General features: G+C 32.9%; 3 protein-coding genes and 1 non-coding gene across 4 annotated transcripts; 2 read left to right on the forward strand and 2 right to left on the reverse strand.

The window, feature by feature from the left end:
• The first annotated feature begins 1,109 nt into the window (after positions 1–1,109).
• Positions 1,110–4,768, forward strand: LOC141640147 (uncharacterized). The gene is made up of 7 exons (XM_074449037.1): positions 1,110–1,364; positions 1,588–1,716; positions 2,160–3,436; positions 3,530–3,713; positions 3,811–3,945; positions 4,159–4,296; positions 4,390–4,768. Exons 1-6 carry the CDS (start codon positions 1,110–1,112, stop codon positions 4,189–4,191), a joined length of 2,013 nt encoding a protein of 670 aa, XP_074305138.1. The 3' UTR covers positions 4,192–4,296; positions 4,390–4,768.
• A 2,804-nt stretch (positions 4,769–7,572) lies between these two features.
• LOC141640148 (protein FAR1-RELATED SEQUENCE 5-like) lies at positions 7,573–14,217 on the reverse strand. Its single transcript, XM_074449038.1, has 2 exons — positions 13,039–14,217; positions 7,573–7,608 (listed from the first exon to the last, which is right to left on the reverse strand). Exons 1-2 carry the CDS (start codon positions 14,215–14,217, stop codon positions 7,573–7,575), a joined length of 1,215 nt encoding a protein of 404 aa, XP_074305139.1.
• A 25-nt stretch (positions 14,218–14,242) lies between these two features.
• Positions 14,243–16,676, reverse strand: LOC141640150 (protein FAR1-RELATED SEQUENCE 5-like). The gene is made up of 4 exons (XM_074449040.1): positions 16,670–16,676; positions 15,997–16,044; positions 15,125–15,445; positions 14,243–15,042 (listed from the first exon to the last, which is right to left on the reverse strand). Exons 1-4 carry the CDS (start codon positions 16,674–16,676, stop codon positions 14,243–14,245), a joined length of 1,176 nt encoding a protein of 391 aa, XP_074305141.1.
• Positions 16,677–23,287: 6,611 nt separating this feature from the next.
• Positions 23,288–23,360, forward strand: TRNAF-GAA (transfer RNA phenylalanine (anticodon GAA)). The gene has a single exon. It is a non-coding gene; the product is annotated as a tRNA-Phe (tRNA).
• The last annotated feature ends 583 nt before the right edge of the window (positions 23,361–23,943 follow it).

A 23,943-nucleotide genomic window follows, 5' to 3' on the forward strand; every position in this document is an offset into this window, starting at 1 on the left:
AAAAATTTCAAGTAAAAAAATATCTGGTACAAAAAGAAAAAGAAAAAGAAAAAAAGGTAACATAATGAGAAAAAAATCAAAGTTATAAAAAAAAAAGCATAATAACACGAGGTAAAAAAAAGGAGATAAAAAAAATTAAAGTAAAAAAAAAGAGTAGCACTAGAAAAAAGAGAAAATAAGTAAATGACTGTGGTTTTATATGACAGATAATATTAGATCTTGGCCATTCATCTCTAATATAATCTAGTGGCTGAAATTTCCAAGCACAAACTCACCACTCACCATAAGAAACAAAACTCACAAGAACCTAACTCTCTCTCTCTCTCTCTCTCTCTCTATATATATATATATATATATATATATATATATATATATATATATATATATATATATATATATATATATATATATATATATATATATATATAGTCGGGATACGGTGAGAACCCCTAAATATTTGAGGATTGAGTAACGCATACAATATCGCGCAATATACTAAACAATATCACTTACAAAATAAGGTAACAAAAACAAACACGCACGCCTGTTCAAATTCATAAATGCGCGACAGGTTTTTCGACTATTCACTTTCTCTCTCTAAAAACTGAAAAACCCACAAAAACTCTTGATTATTAAAGCGAATCAACAACAATTTACGAAAAAATACTAATCATTGTTCAATTTAATTGTATTTTGATTGGAAATCAGGTACAATTTTTGTCTTAATTCTCTCGAGTACTTGAATTTTAGTGAAATCATTGTTAAAATCGAGTGTTTGTTAGTTTAAGTATCAAAATTATTGATAAACTTCGTTAATTTCCAATAATTTTCATATAATTGTACAACTTCGTAGTTGTTAATTGAATGTTTTTCTGTTACAATTGAAATTACATATTTTCCTCTTTAAATCTACTAAATTATGGTTGAATATTGTGCGATTGCGAAAATTAGGGTTCGACATTGTTCGAAGTGCAAAATTAGTATTTCATGAACATCCTTGACCATAATTGGAGTCGAAGTACTCTCCAATCCAAACTGTTGTGACAGACACAAAGCTGAAAAATGCATGGAGGGCAAAGTTTGGATTGGAGAGTACTTCGACTCCAATTATGGTCAAGGATGTTCATGAAATACTGATGGAATGTAATGATGCTGGAGATGAATTTAAAAGAATGTTTATAATTTACAGCATGTCTATTTTCCTAGCACCGTCTTCAAATAAATCTCTGGACTTGAAACTGGTAAAGGCTGTTGACCATGTGACAAGGATAAGCCAATTTGATTGGTGTGAATACGTATTTGAGGAAATGGTTAGAAGTGTTAGGGTGTTCAAAGAAGGGGCAAAGTCAACTGTCAGTGGATGCGTAATAGTTCTTATGCTAGCATATATGCATAGGTTTGATTTCAAGGGCGATATTTTGGAACACACTTTACCACTCATCCAACATTGGGACGATAAAAAATTGTCAAAGAGAGTGGATGATGAGAAAAAAACAGGATCTTTGGGGATTGCTCCAATATCAAAGATTCAGATACCCCATCCGTCGAAGAACAAGAAGTCCCTAAAAAAACACCATATTCTTCAAGACTCCAGAGATATTCTTGACTCAGGCGTCTGATCATGAAGCTGAAGTGGAAACAAAAGAGGGGTATATGATGGTGAAGTTGCCTAGTGGTTTTGAAACTGATGAACAAATCAGAGCAAGGGCAATGGATGTAAGCACTAATGAAATCATTTGCTACCTGATAATTATTTTAGCTATGATATTAAAAGATTGTTCTGATATTGTTTTTGAACTAGTGTGATATTGTTTTGAGTATGCTGTGATATTATTATGATATTGATATTGAATAAAATCATTTGCTATCTGATAATTATTTTAGATATGATATTGTTTGATATATTGTATGATATTGTGATATTATTAATTGATAATTGTGATATAGTTTATAAAAACAAATGATATTGAATAACAGATTGTTGTGATATTGATTTAAAAATTGTTATGATATTGTTTTTGCACTATTGTGATATTATTTTTAGTAGGCTGTGATATTGTTATGATATTGATATTGAATAACCTTATTATTGTTTCATATCTTCTTATTATCAAAGAGTCTATCTTAGTGTTTAATATATTTATTTTGTAATTTGGCAGCGTGCTCATGAAATTTATCTACGTATGAAGAGGGACAATGAATTGTTCATAGGTAGGTATGTACATAACATGAGAAAACTGATCACTATGAAAGCAAAAAGTTCAATGGGTGAAGCAACTACATCTACACAATCTGGTGCGAAGGTAGATGGTGCGGAAGATGTTAATCCTAAAGAACATGCTGCTGCTGAAGAAGAGGTTGAGAATCCTGAAAACAGTACAACAGAGACTCAAACGCTGCCTTTCATGAAAGATGTTGGATATCATAACTTGATGGACATGTTGATAGCGAGGTCATATGAATTGAAAAAAGCAAAACAAGGACTACCATCATTTGATGTTTGGACTGAAATGTTGAAAGTGCAATACAAGGAGTTGAATAAAAAATATGATGGATGTACAGATAAAGATCTTCAGAACAGTGATGATGACTTGGCATGTGATGACAAACAACAAGATGATGATATTAATGATGTTACTAACTTGGACAGTGGTGATGATGAAGACCAAGATGATGGGCTGGATAATGACATGAATTCAAAATTGAATGATGTAATATCCAATATTGGTGTAGGGGTAGGAAGTGCTGTTGCAAGGGAATTCAATGAAGAATTGAATCGTGATACACTTAATCAAGAAGCTGTTGAAAAAGAGTGTGAAAAAATAAATGAGGAGACAAATGTGTTGACACAGCTTGATGAAGGTGTAATCAATGTTGGTTTAGGAGGGACCAACACTGTTGAGGAGGTTAACACAGATAAACCAAATAAGAGCATTGAAAAAGAGGTTGAGGAAATAAATGAGGAGGCTGGAAAAAGGGATGAGGAGACAGCAAATGTTGAGAACTTAACAAATGTTGAGAAGGGAATTGGAGAAGATGTTGAGAAAACTGTTAACAATGTACCAAATGGTGAGGAGCTGAATACTAAAAACTCAGGCAAAGAAGGCAGTGGAAAAAATGATGGGGAGAATAATGATGATAAAAGTGTGGGGACTCATATGAAGGAGGGTGTTCCAAATGTTCAGCTGGAAACAGCAGGAACAAGGAGCATCAATGACTATTTGTTGCACGCAGACAACATGAACAAAATACCTAAATCAGCAGATATAGTACCTCATAATTTGGGGTGTACTATGGACTGTGGTTTACCAGACAAGGATGCTCAACTTGTCTCAGATTCCATGTTCAGACAAGACAATTTATTTGAAACTGTCTTTAAGCATCGGAAAGAAGTCATGGATTATTGCTTCCTTACAGATCATGCGATTAAGAAAACGTAAGTTTATTTTTTCAATGTAAGACATTAATTAATCTACTACATAATAATAATTAAAAAGTAATATGCTAATTTTTTTGGAAAATGGTACAGAGAGATTGTCTGTGACTTTGGTATTTACCATTCCATACCAAAGAGCGATATTGAGTCTTTGTTGCCTGACACTAAAATAGAAGCAGTGGTTATTGAGGCATGGGCAATATTGCTCAATCAGTTCCAAATGGCGCAGAAAGACAGCAACAGACCGACAAGGATTTTCTATGGCCTTGCCCACTCGGTATGGAAAATATAAACTTCATGTGTTCCTTGTGTTTTAAATTACATTTTGTAAAAATGTGTCAATACGACTAATCAATTCTCTTATAAACAAACAGGGTGCTATGGAGAAAATCTTACTTGTAGATGAAGAAGATGTTGATGAACTGACAAGACTTAAGGAAGACGTATGGAGGACATGGGATATGTGGTCAAATCAGTATAAACAGCCACTGAATTTGAATTCAGATATGGTAAGAATTTAAAAGTACTTTTAGTTCTGATACTGTTAAGTTAATTATGTGATATTATCAGAAGTAAGTATTGATATTGTTTCTTAAATCAGGTAACTATTTTAGTTGTGGTATTGTATTATATATTCTGTGATATTGTCACTCATTACTTGTGATATTGTATGCTATGGTCTGTGAATGACAGTTGTTATTTTCTATATAATATTTCTATAGGTGTTCATACCTTTGCTATATCAAGACCACTAAATTTGCGTCTGTATTGACTCAAAGAGGAGAAAAATGTTCTACTTGGACAATCGAGAATATGATGATTTCGAGGACGAGGAGCATGTACACCTTGCTCATTTAACTGTAAGTACTATATTTAAAAATAAGAACTAAGGATATAATGCTTTTGTTAGCTAAGATTGAAATTTGATAGTTATTTATTATAAACATAAACAGGGGGCTGTTTACGGGCACTACCTCAACAGTAAAGGTTATGAAAGTGGGACGAAAGTACAGGACTATGTGCTGACAAATGTGGCCTTTGATTGGCAAACAAAAGAGTTGAACTTGGATTGTGGATTATTCATGATGTTCCACATGATGTTTTTTGTGGGTGAGGATCTTAAATGTGAACTGAATGATGAAAAGAAGAGGCAGTTGTATAGGAGGGAGATTGCAGCGACGCTTGTGTTGAGTGATTTAAATAAATGTAGGAGTGAGGTCCTGAGGAAGGTTACAAACCTTAATGCAATTAAAGGGACACTGTTACCTAAATTACTAGCAAAAAGGAAAGCAGCAAGCAAAAAAAAGAGAGAGAAAGGTGGGAAAAAGAATGTTCAAACTCCTGTATAAAAAAAAACAGATTATTTTCTTCAACACTGACTTATTTTTATTATATATAATCATTACATATTCAAATAAAAAAAAAAAATATTTTTGTAGTTGTGGTAGAAGATGGTTCGCATGTGGTGGGAAGCGAGGGAGGGGAAATCGATGGCCTTGGGAGCACGTACAACTGTGGATTGGCAGATTCTAAGGTGGAGGTCGTCTCAAGGTTTATGAAGGCTAACAAATCACTGTGTGCAAAGATGTTGACCATGAGGAAACAAGTGCTTGACTACTGCCTATTGGACGACCACAGTTTCCCATTAGAGTATGTTTCTGTGATACTATTTCTTAAAGAGTGTGATATTGTTTTTAGAGTAGTGTGATATTGTTTGCACTATTTTAATTTGGTGGTACTTTTATTTTTTGTCAGAACTGCTATTTTTTGTGATACTATTTCTTAAGGGGTGTGATATTGTTTTTAGAGAAGTGTGATATTGTTTGCATTAATTTAATTTGGTTTGTGTTAATGTTTGGAGCAATGAGGTGGTTGCCAAATTCAGTAATGATCAATATCTTGTCAGAAATGATATATTGTCATTGCTTCCAAATGAGCACGTCAGTAGCAATGTGATTGAATGTTGGTCCCTAATTCTGAACCAGATTGAGCACACAGAAAAATGTAAAACAAGTTTAATGTTTTTTGGGATTTGACACATGGTAAGCTGTCCATTTAGTTTGATTAAATATAATAACTCTTTAAAACAAAAATAGGACTTTTAACATATATATTCAAAACAGGAAATAAAAACCGAAGGAACTGGAGACAGGGAATTGATTAAAGAAAAGATGTTCGAAGAATGGGACGAATTCATTAGAAGAAACACAGTTCCCTGTAACCTGCAAGCAGATCTGGTTTTTATTCCAATGGTATGGAAAGAACATAATTTCTGTATTTGTATAAATTTCAAAAGCGAAACAGTGGAAGTGCTGGACAACACAGAGTACGCCGACTGGGAGCAAACACAAATACACAAAGTTGCGGATTTGGTGGTATGATTAATTGTAGTTCTTTAAATTATTTTCGTATATCAACATTGAAATAATGAATTTCAATGTTTGTAAAATTATCACTAATGGTTAAGCTTAATATTGTAGGCGGAGCACATGAGTGACTACTTAGCAAAGAAGAACGTGGACAGAGCAGATGATATAATAACGTTTGATGTTGTCAACATCAACTTCCCTTGGCAAAAGACAGAGATGAACAATACTGAGTCTGGAAACTTCTTAATGATGCACATGATTCGATATGAGGGTGTAATGTTTGAAGCCGACCTGGACCAAAAAGTGTATAGGCGATACTACTGGCTAGAAATGGCAGCAGCATTGCTTTTAGCTGACATAAATGAGAACAGAACACCTTTGATCGAAAAAGTAAAAGAATTTTCAGATGGGAAGGACGAAATCTGGAAGACATTGAAGCAAAAGAGAAAGAACAACGAAAAGGTGAAAGGGAAGCAGAAAGAGGAAGTACCAATGGCAGAAGGTCAAACAAAAGAGAACGCTGATGTTGTTGTGGAGGAGACAAATAAAGAAGATGTTCCGGAAACAGCAAAGGAGGATTGTACTAAGAAACCGATTATTAACACAGAATTGCCAATTCTTCGGCAATCTCCTAAGAAAAGGTAAAAACCAAAGCATTTACAATTTTATATACAAAAAGGTAGAAAGTAATTAGTACAGAGGTGTCCAGAAATAATAACTGACTATTAGTATTGATTTACTTTACAGAGGAGCTGATTCCGGAAAAGATGGTGAAGATCGTAGGAACGAGCCCGCAATAACATACAAACGTGGTAGGATTAAGACCGTTGCAAATTCTAAGAACTGCGGTAGAGGTAGAGGAAGGAATTAGGACTACTATATTTGTTAGAACAAAGTTGTAATTAAACTAAATGGTATGTAATGGTAGTACAAGAAGGAATTTAATGGTAACTTTTTATAATGGTAAAGTAGTGATGGCTATTTTGGATCTCATATAACTCTTGCTAAAGTGTGATATTATTTCACGTTTGGTGTGATATTGTGTAATAATTGCTGTGATATTGCTTCTCAATATCACACAGTTTGCTAAACAATACCACACTGGTTACTTAAAAATATCACTATGGATATGGATTTTTAAATCTCACGTTGATATTGTTTTTAGAATGTTGTGATATTGTTGTGTAAACAAGTTGATATTGCTTCTGAGTATCACACAGTTTGTTAAACAATATCACACAGATTACTAAACAATATTACACTATGAATATGAAATTTTAAGTCTTACGTTGATATTGCTTTTAGAATGTTGTGATATTGTTGTGTACACAGGTTGATATTGTGTTAGAAAACTGCAGAAGCATATTATGAACTGCCATATTTGGATTTGATGTTTGTGATATTGTTTAAATATAAACTCGAACTGTTGTATTTTGACAACATACAAAACACAAGATGTGAAAATCTTAAAGCAAGAGGCATATAAAGTAGTTCTGATGTAGTGATACTGTTTAGAGTAAGATGTGAAATATATAAATATAAGGTGTGATATTGTTTCTCAGTATCACAAAATACAAAAACAAGACAACTGAGACAAATAAAATAATCAAATATTCTCCGAGTACGAGTATTTTCTATATAAAATAAAGTATAATCTATACTTTAATGAAGGTTGTGGTGTATATTAATATACTAGTCATAAAGTATGTCGTATATTTGCCGCTGCTATAATTAATGAGCGCCATCAACAAAAACTCCTTCGACCGATCAACCATCATCAGCATCATCCTCATCTGAACTGCCCTGAAAAATACAAAAAAGGTGAAACAGTGATATTATTTTATATAGGGAGTGATATTATTTCAAATGAAGTGTGATATTATTTCTATCTCGGAACAATTACAAACAATATCACATTCTGTTATCCTCAAACAGTGATACTGTGTAGTATAAAGTGTGATATTATTTCTAATAAGGTGTGATATTGTTTCTAAAATTACCAGGAAAATATAAAAGAAAGTTGAGACAGATGTGTTGACACATTCTGTTATCCTCAAATAATATCACATTCTGTTATCGTCAAATAGTGATACTATTTAATATAAGATGTTGTTATGAATATTATTATAATATGGATGTCCATATCTTATAGGATTATAGAATATATCATCTTATGGAAACTCTACCCATTGCATGTGTATATATACCCCTTATAATGGAATAAGAATATAGTTTTGTCTGCCTTACTTTCTCTCTACCAATTCTCCCCTCTTTATTTCACAACACGTTATCAGCACGAGTCTTAACCAACTGAGCAAAACGAAACTAGTAATCTTAATAATTTGTTTATACTTCATATATTATTAAGATCTGATAATGATAATCTAAAGGTTCATATCAAATCTAATTACTACCCTAATTAAGTGGGTCTGTCGCCAATATCTGAATGTTGGGTTGTATTTCATTGATATGCTGGTTTTTGAAATAATTCAATGGTATTGAAAGAAGAACTAGTGGAGCATGTATTAATCACATTGTGTTCCACTTGAGGTTTGTTTAAATCTCAATCGTGTTCTCAAGTCTCAAGATCGGACCAGGTATGTCTACGTTCTTGCATTTATACGATGAAAACTACTTGTATTAACTATTAACTCACTCTCAAATTAAAATAATTAAGTTTTCAGACGTTAATTATCATCAAAAAAAATATTTATTTTTAATTACGTATTGGTTTTATTAATCGTTATTACATTCTCGTTGAGAAAGGACATATATAACTTTGGACCTGAAGTTCCAACAGATTTATTTTACAAAGATGAGGAGATATGTCCATATTACTAATAACTTTGGCCAGAAGTTCAAAGTTTTGAAGGTGTGTAATAATTTAACACCGTCTCTTCAATACAATATATTCATATTGTATAAGTAAAAGTGGTCAGAAATCCACGTGTAAATGCTAGTGGCCAGAAGTCGAGTATATGAACCGTTGTTTAGTTTAAAGCGGTTTTTATGAAAGGCAAATTTATTTGCGAATTAATTCTTGTTCACCTGAAGTTGAATAATATAATGAGATATGAAATTTGATTCTTTCTTTGAAGTGAATGTGACATCTCATAAAGACTCAAATCGTAGTATAGATCGAGAATATGGCGTTATGATAAGCATAATGTTGCGGCCTTAATTGAGTCTAATGATGTGGCCTTATTGAGCCAAATTAGTTCATTGAAAGAAATGAAAATATCTCATGAAAAGTCATGTGAGAATATGAAACTCGTATATGCAAGAGTTTGATATGAGAAAGGAAAAATTATTTATGGGTTGAAATTTTGACATTCACACTATGGCTTGGAGTTCACAGTGTTTGCAAATAATGAAACTATGACTCGAAATTCATAGTATTTACATATCTGATTTATGATCCAAGTTCATAATATTTACAGATATTAAAAATATGGCCTAAAGTAAATGTTGATACAAATTATGACATAGAGTCTCGAATTCTAACATTAGTAAGCATTCAAACTGTTACTATCTCGACTGGTACGGTCTACTTGAATTACTATTATACTCTATTGAGGTTCTATCAGCTCAATACTCTATGTATGTTATATCTATGTGGTAATGTGGTATGCTATCTCTATGTGATTGTTTATTAAAATTATCTTTGATAAAAATTATTACGTTTAAATATCAGTGTATCCGTATGTCCATATGAAATTTAAATTCTCTGATATTATTTCGTGATAATCTGTTTATAATTGGACACATACGGACTCCAAACCCTTTGCGTATAATTTAAATCATCATGTTTTTCGTAATTTTGGTGTACATGCCAAACAAAGACCCTAAAGCAACGTGACTATGCGGCCATAGGTTAGGTGCAATTTGATAACTTCAACTTTAACATATAGTATATTTTATGTAGCCATATGTTCTTGTACATTATAATACAGTAATATACCGCTTTTAAACATTTAATTGTGTTAGAGTTTGACAGTAGCAACTAGCAAGTAAGTAAATTTGATAGAATACACCATAGTATGTCAGTACATAGAGAAAATTGTGGTATTTTGTTCATGTACTTTGTCAGTAAAGTATGTATGCATAGCCTATCTTAAATTTATCAATATTGATTTATAGTAATGACAAGTAGATTATTCCTCTTGAATTTATTAATATTAATTTATAGTAATGACAAGAAGATTTTTCCTATGATGGTATGAATTATAATTGCTGGCTTGGTTGAACAATAGTTACTCACAAATGTTTTTTTTTATGGTTTAACGTAGATTCATATTTTGGTAATTATTAATCTCCATTATATATATTTATGAAACTATAATTATTGATCTTCTCATATAATAATATATGAAATTACTCAAAGAGTAATATAGTAATGTCCCTAAAGGAACATTGATGAGTCTTGCCTACATATATGAGACACTTGTTGTGTCTATGTCACATCATTTGGCTAACCGGATAGACAAATCTTAAATTGAGTTTATATGATACATATATTGCTAACTTAAGATTAGCATGAGAAATATAGTCAACTAAAATGTGGTATGTGATAAGTGATTGACACACATTCTATTCTCATGAAAGATTGCCATAACTGAGAAAGTTGACATGAAATGACTAAGATGTGACAGTTCAGGCCATCCGGGTTCTTATTACATACACCCGTTTTGATAAACCTGAAGTTTATCCTAAGGAAAATATAAGTGCTGTAACTCTCTCGTGTAAATTTATTAAAGGCAAGACATTACACGAAGACTGAGTATATTTAATATTGGAGATCACAGTTTGATTATTATATGGAATCGTTAGTCTCCAAATTGGGCATTGTGATTTAGCACACTTAAAATCCAACTGCATTATATGTTACTCCCCAAAAGATTTTGTTAATGTACAAAAATGCCCATATAAATTCTTATCGGTGATATGAGAAATTAAGGTCTAAGGTGGTTATGGTTTTTACCACCTTAGGGGGAGAATGATAAGGAAAAGCTGGTAAAAACAAACAAGTAAATTATCCCCAACTGAACCTGAAGTTCAGTGGTTTGTTTTCAATATGAAATACATCAAGTAGAGGTTCATGGAATTAGAAATGATGGTATTCATTTGGTTATGAAGATGTATTATGATACCACTTTTATCACCTTATCAAAATGTGATATGTTACATTAAAATCTATGGTTTAATTATAGACAGTTTAGCCCTATATGTGGTATAGCGAGCTATACATTAGTCATAGAAAAATATGTAATAAAAAATTACATTCTTGCCAAATTGAACAATAAAGCACACGTGAAATATAGTGTGAGAGTCATATCGGTTCACATATTTCTAGTAATAAGAAAATGACAAGTTTGGCAGTTGGTACTCCTATGGAGTAAATAAAGTTGGATGTCCCAGAAGTGGCATAGATATCTGAATGATAATAGATGGCCTATATAGAAAAGAAATGGTACCAAATATATTCAGATATCACTGATTCAGTACTGACAATATCACGAGATGTTGAAATTATATATCGATATATTTAAGGAACCGATATGCATTTGCGCGCGGAATATAATGGACTAGATAATGGGGATCTTATAAATAAGTCCAATTTTATTGTCGACACATAATCAATGATTATGAATGAGCTCATGGACCTGAAATCCATCCATTGACATGAAGTCAATCGAAATTATGAATATTGGAAAGGAAACTGTATAGTTTGCATTATCGAGTCATTATCATGTGCATATAGAGAGTAAGTTTATCATTGCATATTAGTTTTAATATTTAATTTATTATTATTGCATATTTGTTAGCATATGTCACTTAGAACTTAATTTCATATCATATGCATGCACATGTTTCATAATATATAATTTTGAATGGATAATGATGGAAAGGAGAAATATATTTTACTCCTATGAAGATAGCTCCCTGTAGGAGCCTCTTATAAATGATCATCAATTTTTAATGGTTGATCAATTGAGTTATTGAAAACTCATGATACATAAACCTCTACTATACGATTGAAAGATATCGTGATTAATTCCAAAATGGAACATCAAAACTCCTATAGAGTTTATTTGAAAAGTTATTGTCTCAACCTGAAGTTTGAGATATTGAATGAGTTTTTTGCTAAGCATGTGAAATTAGTTTATGGTCCAGAAGTATCATAACGATTAGAATAATGTAGTGAAAATCTACAATGGAAAATGTCAATCCATACATATATGGTTTAGCAAAGAAAATCGCTCAAACATATTGGATGAATTATTCAATAATGATCGGATTGATTCTCTTGAAGACAATGAATTCAGGAATGAAAGCTACACTCTTTTTCCCTTCGACTAGGTTTTTTTTGTCCCAATGGGTTTTTCCTAACAAGGTTTTTAACGAGGTAGCACTATAAGCGCATTATTACGCTATAGTTTAGTCATGTCATCATGATTGATTGAGATGACAAATTGTTTTAGACATATAATGTTATGTCGTTTATTGAGGAGAAGCTATATCACTATTGCGGAAGTATTAATTGAAATGAAGACCCAAGAGTTATTCTGAAATGACCATATCCAAATTATGATATCCGAGGAAATATGATATTGAAGTTAACAAGAATTTCTATTAATTGAAGATGTCAAGTTTATCAATTACGATGAATTATAGTTTAATTCAACGATGGAGAAGTTACATCAAAGCATGAATCATTTCAAGTTATATCAAGTTATGTAATCATCAGGGGGAGTAGACACGCGCTGTACTCTTTTTCCTTATCCATGGTTTTGTCCCACTGGGTTTTCCATGGAAAGGTTTTAACGAGGCAGCTATTATTATGCGTGTTTGAAGATTATTATGTACTCTTTTCCTTTCTAGCGTTTTTCCCATCGGGTTTTTCTAGTAAGGTTTTTAACGAGACATGTTCTTCAATGATGGACATCCAAGGGGGAGTGTTATGAATATTATTATAATATGGATGTCCATATCTTATAGGATTATAGAATATATCATCTTATGGAAACTCTACCCATTGCATGTGTATATATACCCCTTATAATGGAATAAGAATATAGTTTTGTCTGCCTTACTTTCTCTCTACCAATTCTCCCCTCTTTATTTCACAACAGATGTGATATTATTTAAAATAACATGTGATATTGTTTCTGACTCGTGACCATACAGCATATATAAAAAGTTTCATACATAGACTTTTCATGGTGAACATACCTTATCGTCGGCATCAGGTACAAAAGCATTAGGACAGTTACGTTTATCATGGTGAGCCATTTGTTTGCAATTACGGCAAAGCCTTTTAGGCTTCTCCGCTTTAGCTATGCATTGTTGCTTTTTGGAGATCATTCTCTTCCCGCTACCCTTGTTCTTTGCCTGACGAGGTGGTAGAATCCTCACCTCAGTTGAGGAACTACACCCAAGAAGCATCTCCAACTCCTGCTCTTTGGTCATTGACTCTGATTGCGGATTGAGTTTCACCCTAAATTGTTTAAGTTTGTCAACAAGATCAGTGATGTCCTTCATAGACACATTCTTGAGCACACTGATGGTCGCGTAGAACTCTGACCATAACTTGCACATTTCCATCTTTCTTAAATCAGTGGCATCAAAATCCTCAATTAACTCACCATGTGGACCATAAAGAGGGATCTTGTGTGCATTCTTGGTCCACCTCATAAGAATGTATTTATCGGGCAAAGTGTGTACTTGTTTTCCAGAGTAAACCCAGATAATGTGTCTACAAATAATACCCTTCCTGTTGAACAACTTACAAGAACATTCAGCGTCATTGGTTAGAGAATTGTAGACAACTTGGTAGGTCTTCTGCGTTCTGGCATCAGCAATACCAATTAACTCTATACCGTTTGCAGGTGGTGTGAAGCCACCAACACTAAGGGAACAAATAAAAGCAGAAGCTTCTACTTGAAAATCTGCGAAAGCAGAATTTGTATAAACCTTGGAAGCATGATCTTCCAACTTAAAAGAAGTTGCTAATTGTGGAAGAGTACAATCATCGTCTCTATCAAGTTGTTTTTTAGTATGGCGTTGTACATCAATGGCGCTTTGAAACCGCATCAAGAATTCAACAAGTGTACCATGTACATTTTCAAAACGCTTGAAAAAATTATTCTGACTCTCAGAACGTTGAGTTGTTCGTAATAGACAGCCCATAGGAACATCACAAAAATAAGCTGGGATCCATTTTCTCCTTTTTCTAAACATGGTTGACAACCAGGAATTACCTTCAAGATTATGCTCATTGACCAACTGACACCACTTTTCTTCAAATTCAAAAGGTTCTAACTCAGCATCCCAAACAATAGCATTCAAACGGCTGACAAAATCAGTCTCTTTCGATATTGCAGGCCCAACCTTATCGGTAAGCTTTTGCATGATATGCCACATGCAATATCTGCGCCTAGCATGTTTGATGACAAAGACGCAAACCCACTTTATTCCAAAGACACCGATCGGTTATTATACAGTGTGGCTCTCGCTGTCCCATAGCATCAAGGAACTTTTCAAAGACCCACTTGAACGAATCTTCATCCTCATGAAATAGCAAGGCAGAAGCAAAAGTAATTGACCTTTTGTGGTGGTCTACGCCAGTAAAAGGAGTAAAAAGCATACAATACTTATTCGTACTGTAAGTTGGATCATAAGTGATGTAATCACCAAACAAAGCATAGTTTCTACGAGACTCTGCATCACACCAAAACGCACGAACCAAACATTTCCCAGAATCCACCTCATAAGCAAAGTAAAAACCTTCAGTGGTATCACGTTTATCCTCAAAATAGTTAACAAACAGTTGAGCATCCCGGTCTCCTATGAAACATTTGATATCCCTTCCAAAATTCTTAAAATCAACCAGTTGAGCTCCAACATTCTCATAGCCATCTACATATTCCTTGACATTTCTAAATGCCCTTGTTGGGCCTTGATTAACCCTTGAATGATCAATAATTGTCTTTTTATGGTAAAGATGGAGGTGCCTGTGTTTTTTTTGAAATTGTTGATTTCTAAGTGAACAAAGACGGTGATTATGCCACTCACGAAACTGAAAAACAACATAACCATCCCCACTATAGCGAAACTCAATCATAGCAGTACAACCAATCCTAGTTAATTTAGTGTTCCTAATATCAAATGGCTTGGGCGTTGCTTGCTCCTTTCCACTATCTAAAACAGTAGCCTTCCTCTTACGGTCTCTAAAACCTTCACAGTTGCAAACAACAAATTTATACTTCACATCACCAGAAACAGACCTTTTTTTGGGAAGACTTCCTAGGTTCAAAACCACATGCTTCTACATACACATCATAAAAACTAATAGCTTCTTCCAACGTCCCAAACAACTGGCCAATATGAGGTTTAAACTCAGCTGCAACATTCCTTGTCCACAATTCACTACCACCAGGTGTGGAGTCCAAAAGTAGTTGATGCACACGAGAAGGAACAGAATGTTGTTCAACATGTGGAGTAGAGCTAGATGCATCAGGTGGTTCAATGAGAACAGTAGAAGTAATTGAAGACTCAATAATATCATTACTATCTTTAGAGATAATGGCAGAGACATGAATATCATTACAGGAAGAAGAAGTTACATTACTTGTAGGATCTGGCAAGAAAAGTACAATGTAAAATAACAAGAAAAAGTCTTAAAGATATGGACGAAATCAATATCACACAAGTGGCTGAACAATATCACATATCCTGGAAAACAATATCACGTTATTTGGGAAAAATATCACACATGAAGTTAGAAAACAATATCACAAAGGAATGTTGCAGGAACAATATCACACAAGTGGCTGAACAATATCATATATCCAGGAAAATAATATCACGTATTCTGGAACAATACCACACATGAAGTTGAAAAACAATATCACAAAGGTGAATATACAATGGTACATATCAACATAAACAATATCACCCGTTGTAGAAAACAATATCACATATTGAGCAAAACAAAAACACACTTGCTGTAAGGTACAAAATAAGAACGTAAATGAACAGAAAATATTTATAGGTACAAAAATTATACGAACAGAAATAAAGATGACTAGTAATAGAGAATATTTACCAAAAGTATAAAGAACATGTGATTGAAAGCTGAAACTACAAAATAAAGAGAGAATAAAGCTGAAATTAAGAAGAATAACATACCAGACATCGCAATGATGATTGAATACGCAGAGATTTGAGCAGGAAAACCTGGAAATCAAACAAAAACGTACCGAATTTTAGGAAACACAAAATTAAATTGAAAATAACAAATTAAGCAAGATGAAATTCAAAGCATAGAAACGAAAGAAGAACAAATAGAGTAAGAGGACAACGAATTCGAAACATAGGGACGAAAAACGCCAATTACGTACTTGAGCAAACGAAGTAATTGGAATAATATGATAATTGTGAAGAATAAGCAGCAAAACCTGGAAATAAAACAAAAACGTACCGAATTTTAGGAAACACAAAATTAAATTGAAAATAACAACTAAAGCAAGATGAAATTCAAATTATATAAACGAAAGAAGAACAAACAGAGTAAGATGACAACGAATTCGAAACTTAGGGACGAAAAACGCCAATTACGTACCTGAGCACACGAACTAATTGGAATAATATGATAATTGTGAAGAATGAGGAGGAAAAACCGAGATCACGCCTAAATTCTAGGGTTTTCCAGCTCAACAATGGAAGAACAAGCTACAATAGAGAGAGAAGTTAGAGGGAGAAGAAGAAAAAGGAGGAAATAACGATTTTGGCTGGGAAAAGCAGTTTATATAGGCATGCGTTAAATTACAAATTTGCCCTTGCTTGTTTCCACCCTAAATACCTATCATAGTATTAATCCTCAATCCTCAAATATATAAGTAATACTCACATGATCCCATTCCTATATATATATATATATATATATATATATATATATATATATATATATATATATATATATATATATATATATATATATATATATATAGAGAGAGAGAGAGAGAGAGAGAGAGAGAGAGTAAATTAACAATTACTCCCTTTTATAAACCACTTTTCTAAAATAACTCCCTTATGAAAACTTTTTAATAATTTACTCCCATAAAATGTTCTCAGGTCAAAAATTGCACCCAAATAGACAGTCCGGTGAAAGATTTCGTCAATTTTTGAATTTTCTGATTTTAAGTCTATTTTTTGGACGAAAATGCCCTTACCTATGTTTTTATTGGTTCTTCCCTCTCCCTTATACTTCAACCACCCCCCCAACCATCACCACAACACCACCACCTTCAAACCACTGGTGCGCCGCTTTGTCAGACCTTAGCCGCCTTGCCCCTCCTTCCCATCGTCTGCTTCACAAGTAAACCCAGAAAGAAAAAAACCCAGAAAATAGAAAAATGTTACCTAACCAAAAAAAAAAAATTGAATTGAGATATGGTAATTATGAATTTGGGAAAATCAAAACCAATCGGGATGTATAAGTGCCTTGATAAGGAAATTTGGGGAAATCAAATCCAAGCGGTCAGTCAGTGTTGCATATTCAAGGGCGAAATTTGATTTTATGCGTGCACGGGTCAGTCTGGATTGAAGGCTCCTCTGGTTTCTAATGATGTCTATGGAATCATCATGAAGGTAATTGTTATAATTGTTCGGATTGCACGGGTCATTTATTATATCAGTCTGTTGATCTGTACTTACTATTAGTAGATCAGTTAAGTAGTTTAGTCGCAGGATTTAAATTAGTGGTTACTGATTATTACTCCCTCCTATCCACTCTTTTGTTCCTCTTTGAAGTGGACACGGAGATTAAGGGTGGAGAGTATAATATTGATAAAAATATGAGTGGAGTTTGGTAATTGGAGAGAGGTATGAATAATTAGGATTAAATATTAATAAAGGAGATGGGTGGGGTTTGGTTATTGGAGAGAGGTAGGAATAATTAGAATTAAATATTAGTAAAGGATATGGTGGGGTTTGATGAGTGGAGAGAGGTAAGCGTATAATATTAATAAAAACTTTCTCAAAAAGGAAAGGGGAAGAAAACCTGAATAATCCGTTTTAGGAAATAGGGAAGAAAAGAGTGGATAGGAGGGAGTAGTTGGAAAGGGTTACTACTATTGAGAAGATGATATCGAATTTAGTTAATTGAGATTGATTTTGAATGTTGGTTTCCTTCAGTATTTCTGTGGTTTTTTATTAACAACTGGTTATTGATCCCTTTATTTTGTTGCAGAATGCTGCTCGGTTGGACAATGAAATTTATTAGCACCTCGACTGATTGATGGTTGAATTGGTGATGAAGGTTGGATAGTGCGACGGAGACGAGTTGCTGCTCTCAGGTGGAGTGAATTATGAGCACGGTGGTGGTGGTGGATCTGGGTTCGCGAAACGGAGCCAGGGAGGTTGTGTATGGTGAAATTAATGTTGAACGAGTTTGAGAACGAAAATGGCGGTTGAAGCTTTGATAATGGAGATGATGGTAAATGGATGGTGATAATGAGGGATGTAAATGGTGAATGATTTTTAAATTGAATTTTTTGGGGGTGGGTTGTCAATCCAACGAAGTAGCAAGGGAGCAAGGGGAATTGGGAATTTGATAGGGAAGCAATAAAATTGATGGGGAAGAAGATATGAACATAAGGGTAAAACGGTCATAAAAAAAAAATTTCATCGGATTCTCAATTTGGGTGCAATTTTTGACTTGAGAACATTTTATGGGAGTAAATTATTAAAAAGTTTTCATAAGAGAGTTATTTTAGAAAAGTGGTTTATAAAGGGAGTAATTGTTAATTTACTCATATATATATATGTATAGACCTGTCAAACGGGTCGGGCGGGTCGGGTCCCGGGTCGGATCATACGGGTCGGGTCAGAATACGGGTCGGGTCAAATACGGGTCGGGTCAGATACGGGTCGGGTCATACGGGTCACGGGTCGGGTTAGGGTCAGAATACGGGTCAAGAAATAATTTTTAACGCCTTTTTTAAACGATTTTTTTAATTTAAAAAATATATTTTTAAAAATTAAAATATGTTTAAAATTATTATTTTAGTCATATTCATCATATACAATAATTATATTGATATAATTATTAAAATAAAGTTTTTTTAATAATTATTTTATTATTAAATATTATAAAAGTTATATAAAATTGACTTTTTAGTTGAATTTTTAATTTTAAGTAATAAAAAAATAATTTTTTAACTATATTTTCAAATATAATATATAAATAATAATATTTTTAATAAAATTCATGATTTTCCCTTGACCCAACGGGTCGAATCTGCCCCGTTCGGTCGGGTCTCGACCCTAAAATAACGGGTCATTTCGGGTTCGGGTCAAACGGGTCATGGTCGAAAAAAAACTGGGTTTATAACCCTAAGAAAACGGGTCGGGTCGGGTCGGGTTTTCGGGTCGGGTCGAGTCGAGTTTTGACAGTCTATATATGTATATATATGTATATATATATATATATATATATATATATATATATATATATATATATATATATATATATATATATATATTGGATTTGGTGATTTTTGCTCTTATGGTGAGTTGTGAGTTGGGGGAATCTGAACCATTAGATTAAATTAGAGATGAGTGACCAAGATTAATCTTAGTTGTTATATAAAAGCATTGTTATTTATTTTATTTTCTCTTTTTTCTAGTGCTACTCTTTTTCTTTTTTTACTTTAATTTTTTTCTCTTTTTTTTTTTTACCTCGTGTTATTATGCTTTTTTTTTTACAACTTTGATTTTTTTTCCTCTTATGTTTTCCTCTAATTTTCTCATTATGTTACCTTTTTTCTTTTTCTTTTTGTACCAATTTTTTTTTTTGCTTGAATTTTTTTTCACTCTTATTTTTTTTACCTCGTATTATTATGCTGTTATTGTGCTTTTTTTTTAACTTGATTTTTTAACGACTTTGATTTTTTTTCTCTTTTTTTTTTTACCACATGTTATTGTGCTGTTATTGTTATTCTGCTGTTACTTTGATTTTTTTTACGACTTTGATTTTTTTTACCACGTGTTATTGTGCTATTATTCTACTGTTATTGTGTTTTTTTTTACTTTGATTTTTTTTCCTCTTTTTTTTACCGCATGTTATTGTGCTGTTATTGTTATTCCACTGTTATTGTGATGTTATTCTGCTGTCACTTTGATTTTTTTTACGACTGTGATTTTTTTTACCACGTGTTATTGTGTTGTTATTCTACTGTTATTCTGCTGTTATTGTGATGTTAATCTAGTGTCACTTTGATTTTTTTACTACTTTGATTTTTTTTACTACTTTGATTTTTTTACTCTTTTTTTTACTGCATGTTATTGTGCTGTTATTCTGGCGTTATTGTGATGTTATTCCGGTGTCATTTGATTTTTTTTTTACTGTTTTAACTCTGATTTTACTACATGTTATTGTGCTGTTATTCTGGTGTTATTGTGATTCTGCTATTATTGTAGTGTTATTGTTATTTTTTTTAAAAAAATTCTCATTTTGTTAACTTTTTTTTCTTTACGTGTTGTTACTCCAATGTTATTCTGCTGTTATTCTGCTATTATTATAGTATTATAGTTATTTTTTAAAAAAATTCTCATTTTGTTACCTTTTTTTTCTTTACGTGTTGTTACTCAAGTGTTATTGTGCTATTATTCTGGTATTATTATTGTGTTATTGTTATTTTTTTATAAAAAAATTCTCATTTTTTACCTTTTTTCCCTGTACATGTTGTTACTTCATTATAAACAGCTTCAGAGACATCCCAAGTACTAGCAGCATATATTTTCTTTAAAACAGAAGTACTAGCAGCAGATATTTTCTTTATAAACCATGTATAATTCTAGCAAATTGACGGGAATAATCTCACCTTTTGACCATCTGCTAAGAATAGTCCCACCTTTTAATAATAAAAAAATAAACCCACCTTTTAACCTCATCTTCTTTAGACAATCCCTTAATAAAAACAACTTGTTATAATAGATAATACAAGTCACACTAACATTTTTCTTTTAATTCTTTTACTTCATTACCAACCCTTCCTCCCTTCTTTAAATCTATCTTCATCTCGTTTTATCTCCATTAATAACAACACCAGTTATAAAACGTCCAATAATTTAGTGGCACAAACATCAACAATCAGTTATAAAAACGTCTAATTGTTTATGCATGTCGGACATACCAGAATCAATTTTTAAAATTCCAAATAAATGATCAAGATTATACATTTATACACACCCAAAATTTTGGAAATTAATACTTATCTCATAGAAAATTGTAAACTTTATAGTATTAATGCTACAAATGTCAATTAAGCTGTACAAATTGTGCAAAGTACATAGATCAAATACCTGAGTACTAAAAGCAAATGAAAAGTGGAAAGATTAACAATGGAATCTTAGTTTTGCAAAAAAGCAGAGAAGTTGAAATAGAAAAAACAAAGAAAGTTGAAGAAAGTTTGCAATAACAAGTAGCATCATTCTCGCTCAAATTAAACCCACATCTCCTTGACGCTAGTACCAGATCCTGCTACTACTCCTTTCAAGAATTTGAACATCCTTTATCGATCTATCTTTATACAATCCGTACAAAATGCAATCACCCACAGCCTCAAATGCAACCGAACCAGTCTTTTTATATCGGCAATCCTACATTCAGGTAGCCATTATTTATAGCATCACTATCATTACACAAATAACTACTATGATTCATAAGCGAGGAAATTCACAATTACGCAGCTCGCTATCAAGTAATCAAACAATCTCAACCTTCAAGTTCAGCATCAGATAATAACAATTAAATGCAACCAAACAATTAAAAACCGCGAAGAACATCTGTAACTTTTCACATTCATAAGAGAGGAAATTCACAATCAAGCAAATCAATTTCTCATGTAATCAGATAATCTCAATTTTAGAAAAAAAGCGAAGAACATGAATAATTTTTCTATCTAATTCATAAAAATATGAAATTAACTTCAAATCACCTCAATTTTTTAGCTGAATTCATAAATTCACAATTAACTATAAAATAAAAGCAAATAACTGAAAACTTGTATGAAATCGTTAAATCTATATCGATATAAAGAAACTACCTGATTCGAATTTGTTCCATATAGAATTGATGAATGCTGATTTACACGATATACAACTTTGATTGTTTGACAATTGCGATTGATTTTCTAGGGTTTGGGAAGATGATGATGATGTATAGGGATTGGAGTGCTGAAGTTTTAATTTAGAAAAAACAGTTGCAAATTTTAATTTGAGGTCAGGAAAAGGTAGATGAAAGGAGCGAGAAAATGACGGGAGCAAAATTTTGGGAGAGGAGAGTTAGATTTGTTTTTTTATTACTATTAGATATTTAGATGCAATCTCAGCGGTCTATTTGTTCAGATTCAATGGCTGAGATTTTCCAAACTCACAACTCACCGTAAGAACCAAACTCACGAGATCCCGCTCTCTCTCTCTCTCTCTCTCTATATATATATATATATATATATATATATATATATATATATATATATATATATATAGAGAGAGAGAGAGAGAGAGAGATAGAGAATTAGGATCATATGAGTCCACCCTATCTTTTTGAGTTCGTGGGTCCAGCGAAACAATATCACTGGTTGTACTAAACAATATCACGGGTTATACTATACAATATCACATCAGTGAACATAATTCCGCCTTTCACCATCTTCAATGTCAGTCACAGTACTTTCTTTATCGACGACCCCTATGCCGACGAGATCTCTGGCCTTCGCTACCCTATAGTGCACTTACCTATCCACGTCCTTAAATCTCTTCCTCCATCTCTCTCCCATCTTTCTTTTTAAACTTTAAAATCAAACAAACATCGATTCAACCACTATATGCCCATCCATGGCGGCCTGCATCATCTCCGACGACTCATCATCTTGCTGCTGCTCCACACCCAACTCGAAATATGGGGTCTTTGGTAGGGATTGTGTGTGGCGGATTTAGGGTTGGATGGTGGGTGTGTTAATGAAGGGTGGTAGTCGTGGTTGTGAGACGGGTTGGAGGGTGGTGGTGTGGTACTAAGTCAATGGTGGTGGTGGTGGCGGTGGTGAAGGTGTGGCATTGGGTTATGGGTTGTTGCCGTCGACGGAGAGTTGTGTACTTTCAATATTCTCACCCTTTCTTTTTTACTGTTTATAATGCGTGTTTTTCGTGATATTGTTTAGTGTGATTAGTGATATTGTTTCGTACATTCTGTGATATTGTTTCTGGACTTACAGGTTACACTAAAAAAATCGTGATATTCTTGTGTATAGCGTGTGATACATAAGTGGACTCATGGGACTCAAAAATATAGGTGGACTCACCGGATCTTGCCCTGGGTGATATTGTAATACTTTTCATCCTTTTAATTGATTGACTAATTGACACAAACCCAAGTTATCTCGTAAAATGGGGAGATGATGCACCAGAAAAGGGAATGGTCGGGATAGCTCAGCTGGTAGAGCAGAGGACTGAAAATCCTCGTGTCACCAGTTCAAATCTGGTTCCTGGCACATTTGTGTTTTTTTTATTCTATACCTATAAATTGACGATTATGAGTCGATATACAAGTCGAGATCATGACACATAAGTAAGTTATTTAGCTAGTTATCGTGCGAAATACCCCATCTATCTAAAAACTGGATGGGTAGATAGTTTAAAAAAGAAACCCTTTTTTTAGGGTTTTAATTTTTTGTTGCTATTGGGTTTCCTCTTATGTAAAATACATTTTAATATAATACTTCATATATATTCCAATCGGATTACCTTTCATTTTAATATAGATTTCTGTATGGATTTATATTTTTTCTTTTCTTCATACATCCTATGACTTTACGTAACCCGTCTAAGTAAGTGTAAGTTATTAATGTATGCGCGGTACAAAGTTCGGATACGAACTTTTTAGTTCATTCTATTGGCTCTTAGCTCATTCAAAAATTTTTAAATTTGTCTTTTCTTTTTCTCCATCCATATCCATAATACCAACGGAAATCTATTATTCCTTTGATCTAGAACATACAAACAGTCTTTAGCTACCTCATCTTTGTAGAAGTTAAATTAGTTTTTTATCGTTTAATACGCATCTTGGGCGACAAG

The sequence above is a fragment of the Silene latifolia genome, unplaced genomic scaffold (assembly GCF_048544455.1).
Source record: "Silene latifolia isolate original U9 population unplaced genomic scaffold, ASM4854445v1 scaffold_73, whole genome shotgun sequence".
NCBI classification, from domain to species: Eukaryota; Viridiplantae; Streptophyta; class Magnoliopsida; order Caryophyllales; family Caryophyllaceae; genus Silene; species Silene latifolia.